Genomic DNA, 25,678 nt, shown 5'->3' on the forward strand with positions numbered 1-25,678 from the left:
CATTTAAGTGATTAGCCTGTCCGTGATCTGACTTGTGCCCTGTCCTGTTTTTTGTTTGGGGTCCTTCTGGGTTCCTTGATGCTGGTTCGTGTTGCTGCGTCGTGTTGGGGTTGCGGTCAGTGAACGCCGCCTTTCCTTGTTGATATTGTTTATCATATATTATATATAAATTGCTGATTTTCCAAAAATAAATTCGATCTACTTTTGTTTAAAATAAATAACATTACAATTTAGAAAAATAGTGAAATAAAAATAAAAATCGATTTTATAATGAAGTTCAATATTCAGATCAACTTGTTACGCGAATATCTTGTAAATAAAAATACTTTGTAATAAGTTGTTCATAAAATTTCACAAGCATGCTATTCCAAGTCCACTTTTGTACAGTTAAAATAATCAATTGAGAATTTTTTGAGTTTTGAATTTTGATCATGATCTTGATCTGATCCTTAAATCTTAGTGAACACGTGACCGGAAGTCTTATAATTTCTGAATAAAGTATTGTATATTGCTTTGCATTATAGAGCTGAAACATTTACTTTGATCATGTTGACAATTGTTGTTATTCCAAGGTATAATATTGCTTTACCTCTAAAATGATATGATACTTCGACCGCTGATATTTATAGGTGAGAATAAATAAATAATAAAATTATTATATTTTATATTTGGAAATAAATAATTTAATATTAAAATTTTCATTCCAGTGCAAAAAATATAACTACTTAGACCAAGCGTTTATATTATTTATAATTGCTCTCTTTTAATCTCGTTTAGTCTTCAAGCTGAAAATGATATTTAATACGATTATTTTGCACTTTTAGTTAAAATGCGAAAAGGAAAAAATGCACGGAATGGTATTTCAAATGTTTTGTATCTATAATAAGCCAGATAGGCTTATTAATGACGGCAGTATCAATGATATATCAGAAACTACAGTAGGTTTATAAACGCACGTGTGGAAAGATCTTTAACATTCAGCCGGTGCCGGGGTCCGGAAACTAGCACCGGGTGCTCCCGAAAAAAATGATTCCAACTCTATTTTCATATCTGAAGATAAAAAATGAAATCATTTTTGATTAAAGATACGAACATCTGACTTGCATTTTCATAATTACATAGGTTTTTATGGTGATAATTATTATCTATGTAATTTATTTTAAATGATTACGCTGAAATCCCATTTAGTACAAGATGGCCACCTGTTTATCTCCTATCGCATGCGTAATGAGGCATTTTACAAATGTTCGATACCGTCAAATATTTTACGAACATTTGTTGTTTTCTTTTTGGAAAATATTCAGGTGATTACGTATCAACTTTCAAAATAGACAAATAATGGTTGAATTCCGATCACAATCTGTGTGTTGCCGCTCCTTCGATTGCTACTTTACCCATTTAGGGAAACCATTAAATTAATTTTCTAGTTTCGATTATCTTTTTCCTCAATGGTCTTACTGCACCTTAACGTTGAAATAGTGAATAAAACATCTTATTCAATTCGATGTTTGAATTGTGTTGGGTTAAATTATTATTGTTTTATTTTGAAAATCTCATGCTGTCAAAATATTGTGTAGTATGTAAATAATGGTATATGTCATAAGCAACGTATAAATCAAGACCTAATTGGATCTTCTGGGCTCCAGTTTGTCAACGTCCACAAGAGAAAAGTGACCGTACGGCGAATTTTGTTAAATTCCTTATAGTGCCCATAAGGGTGGGAACACAATGTTTGCAGCATTTTTATAAAAATGATACTTTTTGAAATGTTTCCCTTCTATTAAATAAATGTTTGTATTTTTCTTTATTTAAAAACAATAAGCTTGCAAATAATATTCTGTTTTGTAATATTAGAATAAACCCTCGACCAGCATACAGCTACAGAATACGCCTTATACTTGCGACAAGCTCAGACCAAGTTCGTATCGTCTTATCATGGTCTGCACTGTTCTCGCTATTCAGTCAGTACATTTTTCTTTTGCAATTTTCTAACAAAAATGATGGATGGTTTTGATCTGATTGAAAGATGGACAATCAATTTAAGATATTTAGCTTGATAATGGTTAACATATTAGCTTGCAGACATAAACAAGCAATGGTAATTAGTATTTAATATTGATCCTGCTGGAATCTCAACGGGCTATATTCTGTTGATTACTTAGATGGTGAATCTTTATACTGAAATCCCGAATTAAAACCTCGTAAAGACTGTCTAGGACAATTCCATTACACAAAAATCCGGTTGACGACTTATTTGGGTTTTTAGTCGCTATACTTAACGCAAAATCATGCATAACTAGCATCCTTTACTTTGCCAAGATTAAATTTATTACAATAAATATTATAATCATCTATTGCATGATCTAAATTGGACGATTTTAAAGTTAAAGGGGTAGGAAAAACAAAGGGCATTTCACACAAATATGTAAGCGGGAAAAAGGCTGTAAACTTCCACTGTTGCAATTGTTGTATCCGTTGAATTGAACTTTTCACTTTAGTATATTTTTACAAATTGTGTTACAAAAATCTCAGGCAAAGGTTTATTCTATCTTGATCAGCTTTTCATGGTATATCAGATATCCTATGACTTCGATACAGTGTCTTTTCTATCTTGTTTTGTAGAGAGCCTCTCCCGATAAGACTTTTGTTACATTTTTAAAAATGAAATTTTGCATGATAGGAAACTGTTTTGGTAGATTCAAAATGATAATAACATTCATTTCTCCTAACTCTTTTGTATAAAAGGGAGTTTTAAAGTTTAAAAAACAAAATTGTAAGAAATTTAATCCCATCTGCGGTGTAGTTTCCAGTGACTCGAGTCGGCGAAAGAAAGCGAAGATAAAGGTTCGCTATCTCGTGGATCAAAAAGCATTGTTTCAAAAATATGGTCATAATGAATGAAACTTTCGTGAAGAAAAACTGTTTAGTTAACTCTGGGTTATAGTTTTCTAAAGGCGATAGTTTTAGGAGGTTAGATGAAACTGATTATCACGTAGATTTTTCACGCTTTTCACGTTTTTTTAACACAATTCTCGTGTCACTTTTCTTCCCACTCCTTTACTTTATAAAGTTTTCATCCTTTACCGCATCGTTTTACAAAGTAACAAAGTCTCTTAATCACACCAAAGACAAAGAAAATGGGGAAAATATGTAAATGAAAAAATATACATGTGGTGTTTCGTGGAAGAAAACATTATTGCATACTAGAGAAATATTGATGAAATATAATTCGTATTTCTATTTTCGTATTTCACTTTAAATTTAATTTTTTACTGCTGTGCAACATATTTTCCGTATGTTTGCTGGTGTCTTTTCTCATTTTAGCCAATACACAACATCAGAGGGGAATTCTATTGAATTATAAGGTCAAAAAAGATAAAATGTATAAAATTAAAAAAAAAATTAAAAAGTTTTGTTTCTATAAATACGGAATTTATTTTCATATAATAGTAAGAAAGTGAATTTCTTATTGTCTTTTGTATCTTTTTCTGTTTTTAAGTTTGAAAGTGCCACAGTTGAATTTCTAAGTTTACGTTTTTAGGTTTAAGGTCCTCAATGGAATTCCTTTAAGAATGGTAAATGACAATAATGTAATACAAGTTCAAGAAATAAAAAAGGCTATGTAAATATACATGTATGTAATTCAATTTTAAGAAAATGAAATGATACACGAACAAATGTAATACAACTTTAAGAATATAAATGCCTATTCAATGTAATACAATTTAAAGAATAAGAAAGAATACTAGATAAATGCAATACAATTTCAATATAAAGTTTATGTAGATATATGCAATTCAATTTAAAGAAAAGAAAATGATATATAGATAAATGTAAAAATTGTCAAGATGTAAAAATGCTATGTAAACCGATGTAATGTAATATAAAAATAAAAAAAGCATATTATATAAATATTATACAACTTCAAAGATATACATTGCTTTGTGAATACATGTATATTTGATTAAATTTTATGAAAATTAAATGATATACATTGTATAATTAAATATGAAATAAATGCATTTTTTATAAGTAAATAAGTTATGTAAATAAACGTAAAGTAGTATAAAGAATAAGAACGGATATAATGTATATGTGATTAAACCTGAAGAGATGAAAATAATTTGTAAGCATATTAGATTTATACAATTTGAAGGAGAAAGGGTGTAATAATAATGTAAAACAACTTCAAGAAATATAAAGGCAATTTAAACAGTTGTAATATAACATACAATATACGTTGCCCGTACTTCACTTCTGAATCAGTGTTTTTATATTTTTCTGGTCCTTTGGGATCAAAGATTCCACCACTTTTAAGTGTTGTACAATGAGTTCGCTCAAGCCGGTGCTAGGGGGCGTGAGGGATGTTGAACTTATTCGTGTTCCCCCATGTAAGCGGAATCTGCAATTTTCATGTAATTTTGTTGTGATTAATGCTTATGAGGACTACACTTTTTCCAGATTTTTCTGGAATGATAAATGATATATAAAAATGTTATATCACTATAAGAAAAAAGAAACTATTATTATTATTATTATTATTATTATTATTATAAAAATGAAATAAATAAAATGAAATGAATAAAAAATTATGTAAATCTTCAAAATGTGAAAAAATGCATAGCGATATCGTGATTCAGAATTTTCTTTGAGACCTTCCTATTTTATATCAGTCAAGAAATACATCTATGTTTCCTTCATGTCAACCACATCTCACTTCAATAGATAGTGTTTATATTGTCCAAATCAGATAAAGAATTAGCGTGTGCAAAATTCAACAGATTCCATTCCTGACGATTTTTTTAGCTCTTTATCTTCTAGAACCATAAGAGATTATACTTTGCCACCAGTAAAGTCATCCGTGCAGTCTGACCAGGCTCAATTCTGACGATGTCTTTTTATATTTTGATATTGAAAGCCCTGCACTTTGAATGATCTCTTCGAAATTTAAGGTAGGGATATTCCATTAAACAAATCCAGCAGATGAAGGGTCACAGTTAAATATGTATCTGAAGAGCTGAAAGGATTTTCATCAAATTACCATGATACATTTCAATACCAGTAAAAAGCTATGAAAAGGACTATGAACACATTTTGAGAAAAAGGAAAGGAATGCATCTTTACTTCTTAAATCCAGACAATTTGTCAGTTTACAAAAAGTAAATAGATAAGGTAAAGGTCTTGTTTATTATAGTGTCACCCTTACTGAAAGGGCCAGCCATTTTGACTTATGAGACACCTTTTGGTTGCATACCATGTACCTCCCAATTCCTACCACTATGCCAGGCGCCAGGCGGATAGAAATCGGTAACCATTCATTTTAACTACCTCGCGGCTCACGAAGCGGCCATTTCGGAACGAGTCCCACGAGAAACATTCATCCTTCAATTAACGCTCCCCGTGGGGCTCGAACCTTCGACCTCCCGATCCGAAGGCGGACGCCTTAACCACTAGGCCAACGGTACCGGTCAAATAAATAGAATTATGCCGAGATTTGAAACCTAATGTAAAACATAATTTCTTTTTAATCATGATAACAGTGAACTTTGTTTTTTTTAATTTATAATATTACTAACTACATTATAACTGAACTTTCATGTTTATTCATACACAGAATATTCTATAAAAGAAAAATATGTTAAAAACATACATTGCCTTTAATACAATAAAGTATTGCTTGTAGAAAAAGAAAATACGAATAGAAATATATACAAGTTTTATAATAAGAAACAATGATAAAACATATACGAGTACTTTTTCTTTTTTTCAACCTTTGGACAAACTTAAGCTTAAACATAATATCCGACGATAATCATCATCGTTTTAACCAAATATTACTTACTAATTTCATTGTTACAGTATAAAAAGAGAAAACATATCATATTAAAGATGAGACTACAAAAGAATAAATTGATTGTGATACACTTGTAATAGTAAAAAGAATTTTGAATAATATTTAGAAAAAAAATCTTGAACATCCCTTTCTATGCTTTTAACCTATAACAAGTATCAGAAAAGTTCAACTTTTCTTTTTGAAACGAATACAAACGCTGCGTATGACGCCAACATGATTTTTTGTTATCACTGGTAAGAAATTCGAATCTAAGAACGTGTTTTAAATTTCAATATCTCTAGATTAACCAAGACAATTCGTCTCCGAGATCTAGTATTAGATGTTCAACATTTTTTATATCTCGAGTCAACTCTTATTCAACATGTTTTCAAACTTATTTCGGAGACCCCCGATGGTTCAGGTAAAAGGAAGCGAGCACGCAAACACATGAAGAAGGGGACTTTTTTGATAGAAATACTCAACAAATGATCTTTCATCTTTTACAACGGAACTATGACTAGATATGACTCATTGGTACAATGTTACGTGTCGCCCTGTTGTATACCACAAAAAAACTTTACAAATCATGATTTATTAAGAATCGAAACAAAACATTGTTCACTAAGTTTCCTGTTGAAAAATGGGCGGGGGTGGGGGGGGGAGATTTTCTTTTTTTTTAGAAATTCTCTTTACTTTTTTGTACTATCCAGATTACTTCTAAAAACCTTTGAGATACGGCTTTGAAACTTTAGTGACCATAATTATCACTTCTAGGACAGAGGTCAATACTCCTATCTATTATACCCCTTTATGACATAGAATTTTAGTTATTGTTTTTGTTTTGTATTGTTCCACTTACTTCTTAAACCATGGCTTTGAAAATTTAATATATATTGACCACAATACATACTTTCAGTCAAGAGAACATAACTATTTCACAAAATTTGACTAATATAACTAAGGTATAATTAATTTTATCTTTGCTCTGCTTTGTTCTATACCCGTTTAATGTTTGAACACCAAGTTCCAGGCAAGAGACACAACTCTTTTTACAGATTTTGACAAAAATTGTACCTTTTTTTGCCCCAAGTTTTTTTTGTGTACAAACCCATCTTTTTTAGTATACGGAATACTACCTTTTAAGGAATTGCCGTGAATATTAATTATGCCCTTTTGACGAACACAATAAATGTTTTACTTCACCTGACTTATTTAACATACTTTCAAGTACAGTTTTTCAATATTTCTTCAGCACATATACTTATTATGGCACTATCAAATACTTATAATAGTCTATGTATCACGGACACCCCCTGTCTTATCCCGCAATAACGACAGTATTTAACACGACACTGACAAGTTACTCATTTCGCAGCTTGTTCGTATAAGCATTCAGCCGGAAAGGCAGTTCTAAATTGAGCGTGATCCTTGTCATTAAATTATTTTGTTTTCTGAATGAAATGTTAGAGACCGTTTGCTCATGGTTACAGATACAGCATCAAAATTTACAAATAATCTATGAATGAAATTGTTGTAACAAAACAGTATTAAATATCAGACTTTTTGGCGCGACATATAGGAACTTCTCTGCTCTTTAAAGGGGTATCTATGTCTGCTCGTAGTATACGCATACATCCCTACACTTTCTACGATTACTCGAAAGGTCAGCGGTGGTCGCCCGCTGTTACCTAATCACGCTACCCTTTCCCCGTAAATCTGAGCAAGAGTGCCTTATGACTCAAAACGATATATACGAGATTAAATATTTTTATATAATTAAATGATATTAAGTGGTTTATCTTACTACATTAAGTAGAAATTGGAGAAGGAATGAATGGAAAACAAAACTCGCGATCTTTGTTGGAGAAGAAAGCTAAGATCGTTTGAAGTTCGACCTTGAGGAGATAAGGGTCATAGATTGCTTGAAAGTGGTAAATGGATGAAACCACAAACTTATTCGGGTGTTTTATCTAAAAATTATTGTATTTAAGTGAATATTTACGAATTATAAAATGTGACGTTTCCGGTCATTATTTGGAACGAACTATTATATAATTGTGTCATAAGGAATAAAACACTAGTACACGTGTATCTACTATTTTGTAAGCGGTGCAATATTATTTTGAAGAGTCGCTATTAGCAATAAGAATGAAATTCGTAAAGTGGCTGCATAGTATTTGCTATAGGCTACCAGCATCATAATGCATTCTAATATCATCTAAGCCATGTAGGGCGAAACGTCCAATAATATTTTTCAGAGAAAATTCCTGCAATCATGGGTGAACATAGGCAGGCAAACACTCGCATTGGTAAATGTACGCTTCTAGTTGTCTTTTCCTTTAGTGAAAATCCACGGATATAATGATACAGTGTCACAGATAAATTACCGTCACCATGCTATACATTATATATATATAGTTTTCTTTCGCTTAAATGTTTCTGTTATCATAATTATTCTAACAACTTGCCATGTTTAAATAGAGTCTTCTGAACAGTTATAATTTTGTCTAAATGGAAATACAAAACTTCCGAAAACGTTTTTTAATGGTTTTGTCCATCTTTTGTGGACCATGTTCAGACGGCATTGAATTTCCGACTGTTTCGGTCAGCCCATTGCGCTTTAATAGAATCAGTTACTGCAAGCAGGTAAAGTGTTCACCTGAGACTTTCATTTGCAACGTTTTCATTGTAAAGTCCTATTTAATTAATATAACAGTACTTGATGATTTTATTTCTAACTTCCTATAATAAATTTCATAAATTAAAGAAAAATTCAAATTTTACCCATGAAAGACAGAGTTTTGTGTTAAATTATTATTATTTTTTCTGTTTATTGAAAAACTCAAATCAAAGCGTTGTAATGTGTTTTTTATTATTCACGATTACGTATAATTTAAGTAACTTTTGTTTTATCGTCTGCTACAGAAGTCGGAGTTATATCTTTAAAAACAACAATATTTAAGAAATTTATAGTGCACTTAAATTTAATATATCAATTGTTTGTTCATGAAAACATCAATAAAACAACGTCAACAAAACAACATCAGCAATAAAAAAAATGACCTTTTCCCTTCCCCCAAATAAAAAAATATAACAAATAAAAAAAATGTTTTTTAATTTTAAAATTTTAATTTAAAATGAAAACAAATTTTTTAAATTGTTTTTAATTTTCATTAAAATTTTAAAAATTAAAAAAATAAATTAAAAATTTTTTTTAAAACGCATTTTTAAAGGGAATTTTTTCGATTTTTACCCAAATGGCCCCCTTTTTAAAAAAACCAAAAGGGTTTTCGAGCGAAAGGTAAACCGGGATTTTGGGTAACGGAAAAACCCAAAAAGGGGGTTGGAAAACCCCCCCCCAAATTGGGGGGTGGGTTACCCCTTTCCAAACCCCAATTTTTGTACCCCCATATTTTTACCTCTTGCTTGCTCCCAAAACGCCCTTTTCTTTCCAGATCAGCAAACCCAAGATTTTAGGGAAAATTTAAATTGAAAAAATTTTTAAAAAAATGGGTGAATCGTTTTGTACAGATTGAAAGTTGGACATGTTTTTTTTTCAAGATATTTAGCATGAAAATGATTTAAACACAGGAACACTACTTGGAAGCGACATGCTAATTTTTTTGTTCATTTCAAATTTAGAAATGCATTATGATTTGATCTGGAATTATTTTGATTTCATTAATTAATATCTAAACAAATGTTTTTCATTCCAATCTGTTTGTGATACACATGTATTTTTCATCATTTAAATCAATCATCAAACATATATCTCTATCTTGGTTACTTTTAATTTTTATTCATGTTATAATTTTATAAACGTTTTTTCACGTCAGTGTAACAAAATACTCATATTTTTATCACTTGTTAGCAGAAGAAACTTGTGTTTCTTACATTACTCTTGATACTTATTGGTATAATTTGTTTCATACTGATTTGTTTCATATACCTCGGGACTTTCAGGGTTTCTCACAGTTTCAGTTTCTTGACTTTGCTTTTACTGATTGTGATTTTGGTTCTGTATATGTTATATTTCAAATTGTTTCATATGTTTGATTTATAAACCTGTATTCTAATATCTAACTCATTTGATAACCTTGTATTGACCCTTTTTATGTTTAATAATATTATGTTAACAATTATAGTGTTCGGCGAGGTATGGCCAGTACTGTATTTCTGTGCCGTTAAACCCAAACAAACACAAAATATGTTTGTTTTATGCACTTACAAACATTTTTAAATTGAATCCTTTTTAGAACATTGGTATTCATTTTGAATTATTGTTTGATTTTTCCACACAATTTACCCAAGCGACAACATGCCGGTTTAATTTGCCGTTTGTCGTATGGACAGTAACAGAATAAATGTTATGCCTTCAACTATAAATAGATTACAAGCAATGGCATTTAATTTCATTACATAAACTTGTCATAGCAATTTGACATTGAAAAATAAATAAACGAAATATATGCCCTTAACGACTCTTGAACGTATATCCCGCTTTGAAGTAACTTTAAGCAAAGAGTCACTTCTTAGCGTGGGGCTTAATCTTACTTCAGCAGAACTAAGTTTAGGTTAATACAAAATAATTTAATTTCCCTCCAAACAGATCTAAATGACAGTGAATTTCATTTTTAATCGCGGCTGTATCATATCAGGTCACAAGCTACATTCAGTTAAGCAAGCCTGATTGGCATTTAAATGCATCGTGCGTGCACAACATATCGATTAGTATGATAAAGTATTTAGTTATATTGATAATCTTATGTGTATCATTGTTTAAGAATGTGACATTTGGCAGCGTGAAAATCCCTACATAAATCCGAAATCAAACAAAATCCTGGTCACGGCAACTATTAAGATTTCGTGGTATGTTATACTAAGCTTTGTCTTTATAACCCTATGTATCCAAGATTCAAAACCGCATTATCTTAAAGTCAGTTGAGACATACTTCATATCACTTTTAGATTTATAGATTCAACTACTGTTACCAAAATAAACAGTCTATTTTTGTTTTCATTTTGTGAATCATTTATTATTGATATCTTATATCAGCTATTATATGTTATCACTTAGAAAGTATTATATGCATCGCATGTATATTTTACAATATCATAAAGTCCTAAAGCAATTGTGGTCAAAATGTATTGATTTGTAGATTTCGCCGGTTCATTAATATTGCCAGTCCAATCTACTGTTTCATCCGTTGCAATAGTATAATTTGTAGTAAAAGATTTGTAGCACTCATACATATATCAAAACTATTCTTAAACAAAACATATTTACTATCGCCCACCGATAAAAATCGAAAGATGATATTGGAATGGCGAACATCCAGCAGTCCACATGGGTAATCACCCAGGTATCATCGAGCTTCTCCCGTCCAAAATCATAAGTAAATAAGAGTGTGAAAAATACACATTAGAAAACGATTGTTTTAAGTGGAAATGTTCACTTGTTTATGCAAAAAATGCCACATAAAAATCAAAGAAAAAGCTAATGGAATATATTCAAACCCATATCATAGAATCAGTTTGCCAGTTGTCTTGAAACTTTTCAGGAATGTATAATATATATAACTAGGGAAATAAGGCTCTCTAAATTTCATCAAAATTCATTTATTTGTTTTTGAGTTATGTTTGTTTCTGAAAATGACTTTTTAAGGGAACTAACACAAACGTTCGGGATTCTTATTTTCTCTATTTTACTTTAAGCGAAATAATTATAAATCTCTGACGAAAGAAGCATGAAATATGAAATTAACTGATAAACATACTAATTTAAACGTTATGTGTAGAGACACTACAAAGCAATTCGATATTAAACCGTATAACAGATTATCGCCATTATTTTTGGAAAAAGTATAGAGTATCAAATAGGACGACTGTAATATTTAGAGAGTATTAAGTCTTGGTGAAGATAAATCTACTAATATGTTGTGACAGAATCTATCGTTAGAGGATAGAAGTTTATTTAAGAAATTTTACCGCAGTCATTAACTTTGTTTGCAAGTTAAAGGTTGTTTCATCCTTAAAACATTTTTTTAAAGAGTTGATATTTTTTCTTTTTAAAAATTCAGTTTAGTTTACAGTTACATTTAATGAAAATATAATTCAAATTAATAACGTGTGAAACTTGAAGAGAGTGTAAAGTAAATACTTTATTACAATAAAACATTTTTAATAAAAACTCTTGTGCACATGGTGTAATATGATATAAGAAAAGTATAATTATAATTTGCATTTATATAGTATATTTGTAAGCGCCAATCTGTGATATTCACAACTTATTGTTTGTAGGTAATAGAAGATGAATGTCATTCACCTGTGATTGCATATAAGTTTCTTCTAGTATATAATTTTCATAATGCATCTCTTATTTGAACTTAATACAATGTTTTTGTTAACTTTAAAAGCATACAAACACCTGGTTAAATTGGGTCATTACAGTTCATTCTAATTGTGAAAATTTTGCAAATTTGAAAAGTGTTGCAACACTTTTCACTAAAAACAGGCTAAGAATAGTAGCACAAAAAAAACCAAAACAATTTTCAGTTTATGCCAGAATATATTTCCCAATTTTCCAATTATCTTTTGCATATCTTTCCGTTTTAAGTGTCCCAGTTGATTTATGTAAGAAATTCAAATGTAATGTTTTTAGAACTTTGGACCTCAGTGGAGTTCCTTTATTAGACCAGTAGGGCAATTTCAACTTCATGAGTTCTTGATTTCATCTTCATGGATTCACAATTTTAACTTCCTGAATTCCCGTTTTCAACATGCAGAATTCACAAATTCACGATTTCAGCTTCATGAATTCCCGATTTCAACTTCACGAATTCACGATTCCACTTCATGAATTCACAATTTCAACTTCACGAATTCACGATTTCAACTTCATGAATTCACGATTTCAATTTCACAAATTCACGAATTCAACTTCATGAATTCGCGATTTCAACTTAACGAATTCACGATTTCAACTACATGAATTTACGATTTCTACTTCATTATTTCACGATTTCAACTTCATGAAATCGCGATTTAAACTTCGTGAAAACACGATTTCAACTTCACGAATTCACGATTTCAGCTTCATGAAATTGAAATTGTGAATTCGTGAAGTTGAAATCGTGAATTTAAACATTCATGAAGCTGAAATCGTTAATTCATGAAGTTGAGATCGTGAATTCATGAAGTTGAATTCGTTAATTCGTGAAGTTGAAATCGTGAATTCGTGAAGATGAAATCGGGAATTCATGAAGATGAAATCGGGAATTCATGAAGATTAAATCGGGAATTCATGAAGTTAGAATGTCCCCACCGGTCTTTCGTACCTTTAAATACTAATTGTTTAAATCGTAACTAACCATAGATGACGCAAATACTCTAATGGCATGTACCGCAGATTTTTTAGGATTAAAGTTTGAAGTTCAACTTCACAAAAAGAAAGAAGAAAGAAAGAAAAAAAGTTTTAAGAGATCGAAATTTGTGGTATTAAGTGATTCTAGCTTGTCGGATCTTATTTATCTTCTTTTCTTTGCATTACACATATGAACTGCAAAGATTAAAAAAAAATTATGAAGAAATATACATATAATACATCTATTTTTACATTATACAAACACTTGACATACAAGTATTTCATATTAAATCTTTAATAAGTATTATGATCGCCACTTGATAAAGCAGTTCCTTTAAGCGATAGAACGATAATAGCTGCAATTAAAATGATATTTCAACTTGAAAACTGCAAAATTCAACGATGAAAACAGGTTAACAATCACCCGTAAATAAGGTTAAGTAACGTAATAAAGCGTTTTTATTTACTTTTTATTTTCATGAATGAAAGTAGTGCGGCCCCCTTCGGTTCTTTGAATTGCTCATACAGAATCCCAAGAGTGTTGGATCTCTTATGATAAGGTTATCGGCTTGATTAAAGGGAAGAAAAAAGCGTTTGATTATATGAAGATATATTAAAAAGTCAAATCTGACGGAAATCTTCGGTCATCATGTCGAAATCCCTGCGTTTATTAGCTTTTACTTGAAGCGGTAACATGTATGATAGATATATAATTGAAAGATTTTATAGATGCATGGGGTGTAAGGCTAGATAAGGAGGTTCTTTTGATCATAGATGTTTCTTCTGTAATAGATTTTATAATAATTTGAAAGCATTTCTCTTTCAGTGCATTATATTCAGATAATTCGATATGATAAAGAGGGCAACTGGTTTTGAACGAAAATACAAACGTTTACAAACGCAACGAAAGCACATGTCCTAGAGAAATAAAAAGCTTTCTTCAAATGACTTGAGATATCAATTCAGATGAAAACCAACAAATGATTGGTAAAGAAGCAACAATAATTAGATATTAAAACAAAGACTAGAAGAGTAAAAAAAATATCGAAACTTTTCAAATTTATCTCTTTAATATTTGGCATAAATGAATAAATAATCTATATATTTTTAAAATGGTGATTTTGATAGTGGAAACGTGAGAAACAAACACCGTAATTTCTGAACCATTCAAGGTGTTTCAGCAATGATAACTCTAAGTTTCAAATGAGCTGCGTCACGACAAAACCAACGCAATGCGTATGCGAGCAGCATGGATCCAGACCAGCCTGCGCATCCGCGCAGTCTGATCAGGATCCATGCTGTTCGCTTACAAACCCTATTACAAGTAGAGAACCTGATACCGAACAGCTTGGATCCTGATCAGTCTGCGTGGATTTTGCAAAAAGCTACTGATTGACAAATACGTCGTACATACATAAATAATGTTAATTTGCAGCTCAGATCGAGAGTTTGTTTTGAAATGGTGTTAACTCACATGACACAAAGAAGAAGTTACAACCGTTTCGCAATAAGCCCTCGAAATAATAAATTGTTTTCTCGAGATGATGAATTGTTTTAAAAGTTCCCATTTTCCGACACACACAGAAATTAAGTTCCTTAACATATACGTGTACAATATATTGGCGCCAGTACGTTGCTTCCAATCTTTGTGTACCCGCTGTAAGTGTCGTTTGGACAAACAAGATAGCTTAGAAGTGGTTTTAATGATGATTTTAGGTTGCGTGAAGACAATCAGTGTATCACCGAGCCAGCAGACTTGCACAAATTTAAGATTAGAAATAGGCGTGTAATAATTTCGTGGTAAATATAGAGAAAAAAAAATCAACACAAAATGAAGAGAAGATCTGTGGATGAAATTATTAAAAATGACATGGACTTGTTAAGATTTAATTTGTAATCAGATAGAAAAAATGCGCTTGAATATTTTGGCCTCTTTCTCCGCCTACTTTGACACTTTTAAATTAATGAAATTAGACGACTTAAAGTATTATATATGTGATATTTAAAGTGAATTTGTCTATAATGGAAGTAGCCGGTAAAAAAGTGATCATTACAGCGAAATTACATGAAAATTGCAGACTGTACTATTTTTGAATTGTTGTCTATCATTTTATACCATACGTAACATTTAACTACGATTTCAACCGATGGAATATATAAAGATTTGTTGTATCTATTAATTCTAACTGATGGTATTTCTAAACTGTCTTTTATTTTGCGTTATTATAAGCATATTCAAATGATTTCAGAATTAATCAGTTGTTTTCGGTCTGTTTTTTTTTAAACTCATTGCAAGGATTTTTGTAATTAATTACATTAAAAAAAACCCGTTTGCCCTTTTCTCTTTTACTTATTATTGCAATAGTCTAGACGATTGATGTGGAGACTGGACAAAGGGTGATTGGAAACAATATTTAGTACATCCAGTATATAAGCAATCATATGTATATATGTAAAATATCCAGAAAAGTACATGTTTGATATTTTGGTTTATACTAAATAATTAATTGCACTTGAAGTCATGTTGTTGTTGTTTTTTTTATGTTTTTTTTCTAATCTTAACATATATAAAAGCATTTGAGTATTTAAGCTATTATTTTACGCACAATTTGCACACCTTTTTGTTCTAAAAACAGTATATACACTTTTCAGCTTGTGTTAGGAAATTTTGAAATTAAGGTCATCATATTTTTTCCTTGACATCCTATATTTCAGACTGTCTGCCAAAATGTTCACAGTGAATGTGATCTAATTTAGCGAAACCTATTTGTGAGGTTCTCTTTGATCTATGTGTTGTTGATTATGAAATAAGGAAGAAAACAACTAATTTTACTGGGATGAAAACATCCATGGATGTACACGGAATATCAGTACAAAAAAATGAAACTGTAAGTGACGTCATTCCGGAAGAAGTTGAACGCAGACATCAGATGATTTTTTACAATTTCTGACCTTAGTGACATTTCCTTGCAACACCAGTAATAGTTTGAAATATAAAAATTTCCTTTATATGAAATAAAACACCTTTCTTCTACATTTTTGTCAAATCTTTTTTGTTTCTTATTTCTTTACTAACATGTTATTCGTCTTAAACAAACACCAATGAAACACTTAATGGTGGAGTTGTTTCTGGAGGTAACCATATTATTTTCTGTTTAACCCTTTCCCTCATGAGCATATTGTGAAAAATGGTCGTTTTAATTGAAAAGCCTCCTGTTACAAGTTCAAACTGCTAAGAAACTATAAAAAATGCTTCAAATACTTATCAAACTTGGCACAAATGCTGTCTAGACCATTGCCTTTGTAACGACATGCTCAGTCTTAAATTTCCTGTTACCATGGCAACGAGGGGACATCTCAAAATTGCCAAAATCACTATTTTGCCTTGATTTTTTCCATCAAAATTTATTTCAAAGTGCTGCAACTTCTCAAGGTATTGATATAGAGTCTAAGGCTTTTCAGCGTTGGTTACACGTTACCTTAGGATCGACCTGGGGTCATTTTTAGCCTCTCACAAGTCCAAAATTTTCTTGGCGATGAGGGGGGCTACCGCCCCCTTCAAACCCCCCAAACAGAAGGGGACACATCCCCCTTCTGGCAACCCCCTGATGTATATTTCGCTTGGGAGCCGCGCCGAAAAAGTGGTCACTTTTTTAAACAAAATTTCTCAAATGGGGCCCAAATAGGACATTTTTTCACTATTTGAGACCAGAAAGGGGGGGGGGGGGTTCGAAAGTGCGTTGTTTCGCGTATATATGAGGTAAAGGGTTAAATGTTAGAATTGTAATGACGCTGATTTCAAAATCATAGTCAATGGGAGATAATCAAAATTTGATATGATAGAGAAATACAGATCACATATACAACATGTAAATGTATGTAAATACAAAAAGAAACCTCAAACCCCTGTGTTCTGGAACCTTTTGAATCGTAAATCTTTTAAACGGTTATGTATAGATGATTAACAAAAAATAAAAGATAATAAAACAAACAAACAAACAAACAAACAAACAAACTAACTAACTAACTAAATAAATAAATAAATACATAAATACCACAACACCCCCATAATAAACATCAGGCAAGCACAATAAAAAGAAGAAAAAAGAGAAAAAGAGCAAAAAAAAAACATCAATATTAATATTTTAACAGTAGTGAAGAAATATCTTATAAAAAGAGTAGGGCCGGGAATTATATTCGAATTAAAATAGATAAAAAAGAGTGTTATATGCTGAGTTTGGTTTTTCTTTAGTTTTTGTTTATTTTGTAACTGTCCCATCTGTGTCATAAGTCACAGTTTAAACGTTTAAATAGCTTATTCTTCAAATTTTACAAATCTTCTTCGTAAAATAAACCAAGGGACTGTACCAGTGTTAAAAATTATCACAGTCATGAGACATTTACTTCCCTTGCTGTAGGACTGAAAAATATTTACGATTTTGTAAAGATTTATTTAAAACACTTATACACGGTATTTAAATTTTATCTTTGAAATATTGTTTCGAACTCTTGATCTAAACATTTCAATTGTGTGTGTTTTTTGGCCTTTTCATTCATTCTCTAGAATCTAGAAGGTTATAGATCTTTGCAACAAACATCTGGTTAGTGAATTTTCATCAATTCTATGGACAATGATGATAGACGTAGGCTAGGATTTGATCCCATCAAGACAGTGTAGTCAGATGGAAAGTCAACGTAACTTTATGCATTGATAAAAAGCACATGTTATTTAGCATTGCTCTGTGGAATGGAACAGAACAGAACAGAACTTTTATTTTCTATACTTATACAACGTACATCGTCTTGTTAACATGCAGTGAACACATATGAGCCGCGTCAAGAAAAACCAACATAATGGGTTTGCGACCAGCATGGATCCCGACCAGCTTGCGCATCCGCGCAGTCTGATAAGGATCCATGCTGTTCGCTTACCAACCCTATCACAAGTAGAGAAACTGATATGTACACTTTTTGTTCTCTTAAAATACAGGCTTGGTCAAAGTGGCTAGCATTTCCTTTTAATTTTGAGCACCAAACAAACATTGGAAAGACAACTTACAGTTTAAATATATAATGGCAATATGAACAAATTCGTATCCTCCAAGAATATCAAATCTGGTCAAAAGTAAGGGACATAACTTATTATGAATGCCTGAATAGCTATGAATAGGCATGTAATGTTTTATTCCCTTTTTAAATGGTTGCACCTCGAACAGAAAAGGGGCAACTGGTACTTGAAAATATATAAAAGAAATGTATATAAAATGATTCACCGTTTATTTTTGAAACATTCTGCAAGAAAACGGCAAATCAAAACTATAACATGGATATATTTAAAACAGAAACTCTATGAAGAACTCAACATTTGTCACATTTAATGTAATACAAATGATAGATACTTATTTACAAAGACGATTCAACGCGAAAACTAAATTAATAAATCCACGGAAGGTGAACTTTATTCTTTTTATTCAAGTTGTTATAGAATACTTATACATCTAAAGGAAAAGTAAGAAACGCAATGCACGTTCTCCTGTTATATTTAATTTAAAACATAGCGCCACCTGCCGAGAAAAGGAGTCCATTATTTCGCATCCATCTTACCGACCTCTGCATAATAATGGAATCGCTATTCTGTGCCACATTATTATTTTGGGTATCACCTGGTACGGGCCGAATTCCAACTGTACGGGCAATATTCTGGAGGAACGGGATATATCCCATCATCTGCATGAAACCTCTTGGCGAACCTCCTTGCTGCGTTGCGTAATTTATAAGAGCCATATCTGGACTGGCATGCGGACCTACAATAGCTTTGACAGCGTTGTCAAGTGTCGCATATTCCATCGATGACATTCCACCTATCCCCATACCCAGACCAGCACTCATCCCACCAGTCATACCACCCATACCACCTCCGCCCATTAAGGCTAGCATGCCCATGTTTTCGAGCTGGCCATGACCTAAATAATAATAAAAAGCAATAATAATAATGATAATAATAATAATAATAATAATAATAATAATGATAATAATAATAACAATAACAATAATAATCATCATCATCATCATCATCATCATCATCATCATCATCATCATCATCATCATCATTTCATCTTCATCATCAACATCATCATCATCATCGACGTCGTCGTTTTGATTATTGTCAACGTCGTTATCATCATCCTCATTATCATATTATTATTACCACTATTGTTTCACGTGTTTTATTAATATCACCATCCTTATCATCGTCGTCGTTTTCATCATCATCATCATCATCATCACCGTCATCATCATCATCATTATTATCAAACATTAGCATTTCTATCATCATTATCATCCTCATCAACATCAAAAATAATAATCATAATCATCATCATTATCATCATTTAATTTATAGAATAATAAAGACAGAAATAAAAAAAAAACATACGAAAAAGTTAAGAAAATATTAAAGAGATACATAAGGTGTTTCTTCATTATAATGACTGAGGAAGGAAATAGAAGAAATCTACATATTAAACATTCTTTTCTAATTTAATCGTTTATATTTACTGTTTTGACATAGCAATAGCTCTTTATTAATAGTGTTACCTAGGTACTACTGTAAATTATCTATATGATTAAGTAAGGAAGGCTTAATGATTTGCATGTATTATATTTTTAAAATTTTCCTTTTCACGAAAAGTGTGCACCGACCTCGTATTTCATGTCTACGTTTCCACTAATGAAAATCAAAAGGGCGGTAAGCTTCATGTCAGCGTTATGACAAAGTCACGTGCTGGAAAAGTTATATACAAGTTTTGACAGATATCATGTGATGCGCGGTAGCACGTGAAACAAGATTGATACATTTATGTAAATGACAGGTTAGACATTTGCGTAACTAGAAACTTTCTGTCCCTCATCTTCATTTTAAACAGTCTTAATATCGATCTCTTGTCCATGGAAAAGAAAAAATATATGCTTAACAATTTGAATTTTAAATGCTGTTGAAATTGTCACCTGAATGCATGCCAATTATAACATACATTAAACAAGTACACGCGTTAATTTACATTTTCTTCTTTCATCCTCAACTTTGACTTATGCGTTTATGACATTAAAACCACTGTAATCATAATTAGTTTTAACATGCTCAATTCTTTTATCAAAACGATAATGAACTTAACTGTTATGGTATATTAGCTTTAATAGCGGACTGTTATGATAAAAGTAACATGCCTCCAGATTCATGCTGTTTTTTTTTAAGTTTTGAAGATGTATTTAAAAAATATACTGCTATAGGAAAAAAGAAAGTAATTTACACATTGCAAACGGCACTTACAAACCACGTAAATACCCCCCTCCCAACCCAACCAACCAAAAAGAGGTCAAATTATGTAAAAATTGTCCGTACTGCGGGGTAGTGGTATTTACTGCAAAATATCGCCGATAACATGTATATTATTATTTAAATTTTGAATCTTTTACTTTTATTAAATCTTAGTACATTTTTCACAATTTTGATTTTCTTGAAGGTTTTTTTTTCTTAAAACCATTATATTTTATGAAAGAAGAAATAGTCTCAACACGCTAAATCACGTTTTTTTGCGAAATATTTTAATCTTCATTTCTCAAATGTGTATATTTATTTTTTTGGCGTCCGATTATTGAAACAGTTACTTATTGACCAATTACCTGCAACATCTTTCCCTTCTTATGCTTACAGTTAAAATGATTTAGTATTTTGTATGGAAGTCACTATTATATAAGACTACTTTGCTAACATTTGGATGGTTTCATGATAAATAATTTCGCTTCGTTGTTCAAGTGATAAATACTCTAAAATGCTCTTAAAGGTTAATATTATAAAGTGAAATACACATTGCAAACGGCACTTAAATTCTACGTAAATTACCAAAAAACAGGCCATACTATGCAAAAATCCTTGTCGTGCGATAGACTCGCAGTAGAAATATCGTGATAAATACTGCACAATCAGTCAATAATTACATAAAACATGTAAATAATTTCTTGGATTGTGAATATTTTACTTTTTATAAAATCTTAGTACAATTTTATAAAAAATGATTTCAGCCGCGCCATGACAAACCAACATAATGCATCCGCGCAGTCTGATCAGGATCCATGCCGTTCGCTATCAGTTTCTCTACTTGTAATAGAACAGCATGGATCCTGATCAGACTGCGCGGATGCACAGGCTGGTCTGGATCCATGCTGGTCGCAAACGCATAACGTTGGTTTTGTCGTGACGCGGCTCATTTTTCTTAAAATCTTTTGGATCCTTTGGAGGCAGCTTTCAGAACTTTCTATATTTCGATATTGTTATGACTTTAACAATATCTTCCTTATGTCTTTCATTTAAAGCGGCAATCTATTCTGTTGAATAAACAATTCCGTGTTGTTTTTTATCTTTCAAAAGTGTATCCTATCACTGATTAGCCTTCATCAAAACAGCGCCCTTAATGCGTCAGTGTTTTTGTTCTAGAAATAGAAGATCTGGAAAGGAGTTCTCATGAGCAAGCGATGGATTAGATGTATCGAAGGGTTTCCTTATTGTTTATTATTTTTATTTTATTTTCCATTTAATTCTTATGTTTTTGACAATAATAATTATGAAAAGATAACATATTTAACCTTTACAAAAGCTGAAGGCCGCTTTAACTTGATCATTTCAGCTGAACGTAGATGATTATTGTACTGGTCCTGTGGTCCTTGGAAATAAGTAATTTAACAGTTTAAGCAAAGTTAATGGGTGGAAGAGGATTGCACTATCCTTTTAAAAATATTCTTTTAGCAAAAGTCAATCAATAGTGAAAGAATGATTGTTTCGAGACGTCTTTGACACATTTTTATGATACTAATTCCATGTTCGAACATGATACCCTGAGATAACAATCATGAACAGAAATAAGAGGAAGCTAGAAACACTCTGATTACATGAGAAAACAATAACTTTAACATTAAATTCTAAAAAAAGCTTGCACTATTTCTGCTGCCCGTAGTTTACAAAGAAAAGTCTGTAAAGTCTCTTTAAGAAGCACTTTTTTATATGTTTCTTTTGTGGAGGTAGTGAACTTACTCAAGTTTAAAAGTTTATATATAAATATATATTTTTATGTGTGTATAATTAATACTTATTCCCTTGTCTAGTATATACTAATTATAATCTTATTTAAGACAAACAATATAGTTCGCCAAAGGAGAAGAATTCTATAAGACTTGTCTTTCATTCTCATCCTTTTCCATTGTGTAAAAATGTTTTGTTTGTTATATATTTGTATGTACATTATATATTCTTTCGGGAATAAATATGTTTAAACTAACTTACTCAAGAAATTACTTAACCATTATGTTCAGTGTACAAAGAACTCCACTGAGTTCTAAAAGCCTAAAGACAGAAAATTTTATTTTCTCGCATAGATCAACTTGGGCCCTTGAAATAGAAATATATATAAAATATTAAGAAATATACTAAGAAATACATTGAAAATCGTATGTTTGTGCGATTTGAGTGCAAAACGTTGCAACGTTTTCAAATTTTGTGTCATTTTTCACATTTAGAATAATCATTCTGGAAAACGGATCGAAATCTGAAATTTTGCAAATAAGTTGTTAGTATAGATCTTCATCAAATCTCGAAAAATCATTTCCGGTCCCGTGATGTCAAAAAACCTCAGCGGAGTCCCTTAAATGAGCCGCGTCACGACAAAACCAACATAGTGGGTTTGCGACCAGCATGGATCCAGACCAGCCTGCGCATCCGCGCAGTCTGATCAGGATCCATGCTGTTCGCTATCAGTTTCTCTACTTGTAATAGAGTTGGTAAGCGAACAGCATGGATCCTGATCAGACTGCGCGGATGCGCAGGCTGGTCTGGATCCATGCTGGTCGCAAACCCATTATGTTGGTTTTGTCGTGAAGCGGCTTAAATCATTTCACTGCATCAAACGAACTGTGGCACTGCCTTAATTTAAACGTTTCCTGTGTATCAATGTGTATAGATTTATAAGTTAATTTCAATGATACATAAAATTTATTTGATATAAGTTAATTAAAGATAGAGATTTCAAAAAGTAAAGATACTACTACATCATTAGTGAAAAAATGAGCATTAAAAGCAAGTAAACATATAATAGAAAGAATCAATTACAAATGGTCAGTATTGCGACCGTACAAAACCCAATATTCAAGAATGCGCCGCCAACCTTCACATATAAATGTAAATTAAAGGGTTATATTTTTACCCCCACATATCCTTAAAGTGTATAAAGCAATACATCTGCTGCAAAAGTACCGTTTAGATTTAAACTAAATACTTTCAAAATGTTTGTATGAAATATATACGGTTACCGTGGTAAATTGACTTAAAATTGCACATGCACGAAATAATTGTATTACAAATAGGATAATACTTAAAACTGCAGAGTACTAATTTGTTTCGGGACATTTTATTCTATTTAAGTACAATTCATTTGTTTTAATAATTAACAAAGACATCCGGCGTTACACATCTTTCGAGAATCGACCATTACATTATGGACGCAAAATATTTTACTGTTAATATATTTTATAAAAAAAAATCTATAAGGTTTTACTAACCTTTAATAACAAGGGTCACATAAAACGTGAGTATTACCCACAACTAAGACATTATTTGACAAAATGTTTTGTTGTTGCAAATTTAGTTAATTATGTCATTGTTATAAGAAAATTTGAATTGTTTTCTACCCCCATACATTATGAATCTATGAATAGATTAGTACAATTATACATATTTCGATCTATGAGATATCGCGATTTTCCTATGGAAAGCAATAGAAATAAATCTATTTCACATTTTGTTATGACATGATCAGAAAATATTTGTTTTTGAAATTGCTTGATATCTAATACTTACATAATAATAGAGTAAATGACTCCAAAACAAAACTGTAAACGATTAGTCTAGGAGTAATGTCCATGATAATAATTATCTTATTCGCTTTGAAATCATATAATATTTTAAGAAAGTCTTCTTTATTTGTTTTGTTTATAAATATCGCTATATATACAGCCTTATGATATTAGTCAAAATCACGTGAATTTATGACAAGTTGGTAAGAAATTGGCAACCCCCTACATTTTGAAATTCACACTCTGTAAACGCAGGTATGAGTATGAGCGAGATTCGTTTGTTTTGTATTATCTAAAAAAGAATAAACAACAACAAAAACAACAACACATAGTTTGTTAGTCTTTTCAATTAAAATTTTCGAATGAAAATTTACAGTTGTATTATTTTTCAAAATTTGATTATCTAAAATCATTTGAAAACGCACGACCACGTGTCTAATAAAAAACCCACAGCTACTGAAAAGATAGGGCAACTAATTAATGTCACGAGATCATGTTAAAGTAGGATAATCATTGTTTACTTATAATAAATCTTATTTTCACGCGTATGTGTATTTAAATCTGTCACGTGGTATAAGAAATGACAAGGCTACATTTTCATTTTGTTACCATGTAATGTAAAAGATGTTGTTTCGTATTATACGTCACAGAGTAAAGTTATTTATTCATATAATTGTAAATTTATATGACATATTTTAATGAATCAACGTTGTCTTAACCGTCGGTAGGATTTTGAGATATAACACCAAATTAGAACTTAGATGTACAGGCAAATCTTAATGTTTGAAGGTCGTAAAACTTAATGCTCTAATTACAGACATTCCAGGACGACAAGTGACAAATTTCCCAGTTATAACCTGATCAAGTGTAAATGAATAAAACCCCAGAAGAATTAGGGCTAAAATGTAAACATAGCAATGTGGTGGAGTAAAAATGATATTGAGAAACTCATACGTAGACTGATTTATTTGAATTCAAGGATAAGACGTTTAAAAAGAATGGAGGAATTTCCATGTTGGAATCATTTCTCATTCAGACAAAATCATTCACAGTAAGACTAGAACATAGATCAGGCTTAGGTTGCTCAGTTGCTTCATGTATTCCAGAAGAACATAACCATTTCTTAAATGCTCACTCCTTGATACTTAAAACAATCTTTTTAATTACTAAATGCCAACAATTATAACATTTACATATATTCCAGTAATACTTATGTCTTAATCAGGCCGGGTCCATAAGGTCTGAAACGTGATAATTCTCACGAAATAGAATTACAGTCTGAATGTCAGTGTTGTATTGCTTTAAAATTGCACGTCTTATCTTATTGATGTTGTCAATCTTAACCCTACTGTCTGTTTTTAAGGCCTCAATAGACAGGTAGGATTTGGCTGTACACCCAATACAAAATTAGATGAACATGTACAAGCAAATCTTAATGTGTGAAGGCTTTGATTTCTTGAATTCGTGAAAGTAATACTAGATTTACAGGATATAGATATGTTCTTTTTTGTAATTCTTGTGGTATAGTCCTACCACGATGACACAAATTATCCTCCGTTAATGTGTTTAAAGATTGAAAT

The 25,678-nt window shown here is 31.2% G+C and overlaps 1 protein-coding gene across 1 annotated transcript; it reads right to left on the minus strand.

The window, feature by feature from the left end:
• Positions 1 to 18,640: 18,640 nt before the first annotated feature.
• On the minus strand, positions 18,641 to 24,258 carry LOC132717127 (uncharacterized). Its single transcript, XM_060700530.1, has 2 exons — positions 24,103 to 24,258; positions 18,641 to 19,159 (listed from the first exon to the last, which is right to left on the minus strand). The coding sequence occupies exons 1-2, from the start codon at positions 24,164 to 24,166 to the stop codon at positions 18,744 to 18,746; spliced, it is 480 nt and encodes a 159-aa protein (XP_060556513.1). The 5' UTR covers positions 24,167 to 24,258; the 3' UTR covers positions 18,641 to 18,743.
• Between the last annotated feature and the right edge of the window lie 1,420 nt (positions 24,259 to 25,678).

This window comes from Ruditapes philippinarum, unplaced genomic scaffold, assembly GCF_026571515.1.
Source record: "Ruditapes philippinarum isolate M1 unplaced genomic scaffold, ASM2657151v2 ctg516_1_1_1_1, whole genome shotgun sequence".
In the NCBI taxonomy this organism is placed as follows: domain Eukaryota; kingdom Metazoa; phylum Mollusca; class Bivalvia; order Venerida; family Veneridae; genus Ruditapes; species Ruditapes philippinarum.

What these genes read in the sequence shown, in the direction of transcription:
- LOC132717127 (XM_060700530.1), bottom strand. Translation starts at nt 24,166, where the DNA reads ATGGACATTACTCCTAGACTAATCGTTTACAGTTTTGTTTTGGAGTCA. An exon ending in GTCATTTACTCTATTATTAT is followed by an intron (nt 19,160 to 24,102) that starts GTAAGTATTAGA and finishes ATTATTATTTAG; the next exon opens with GTCATGGCCAGCTCGAAAAC.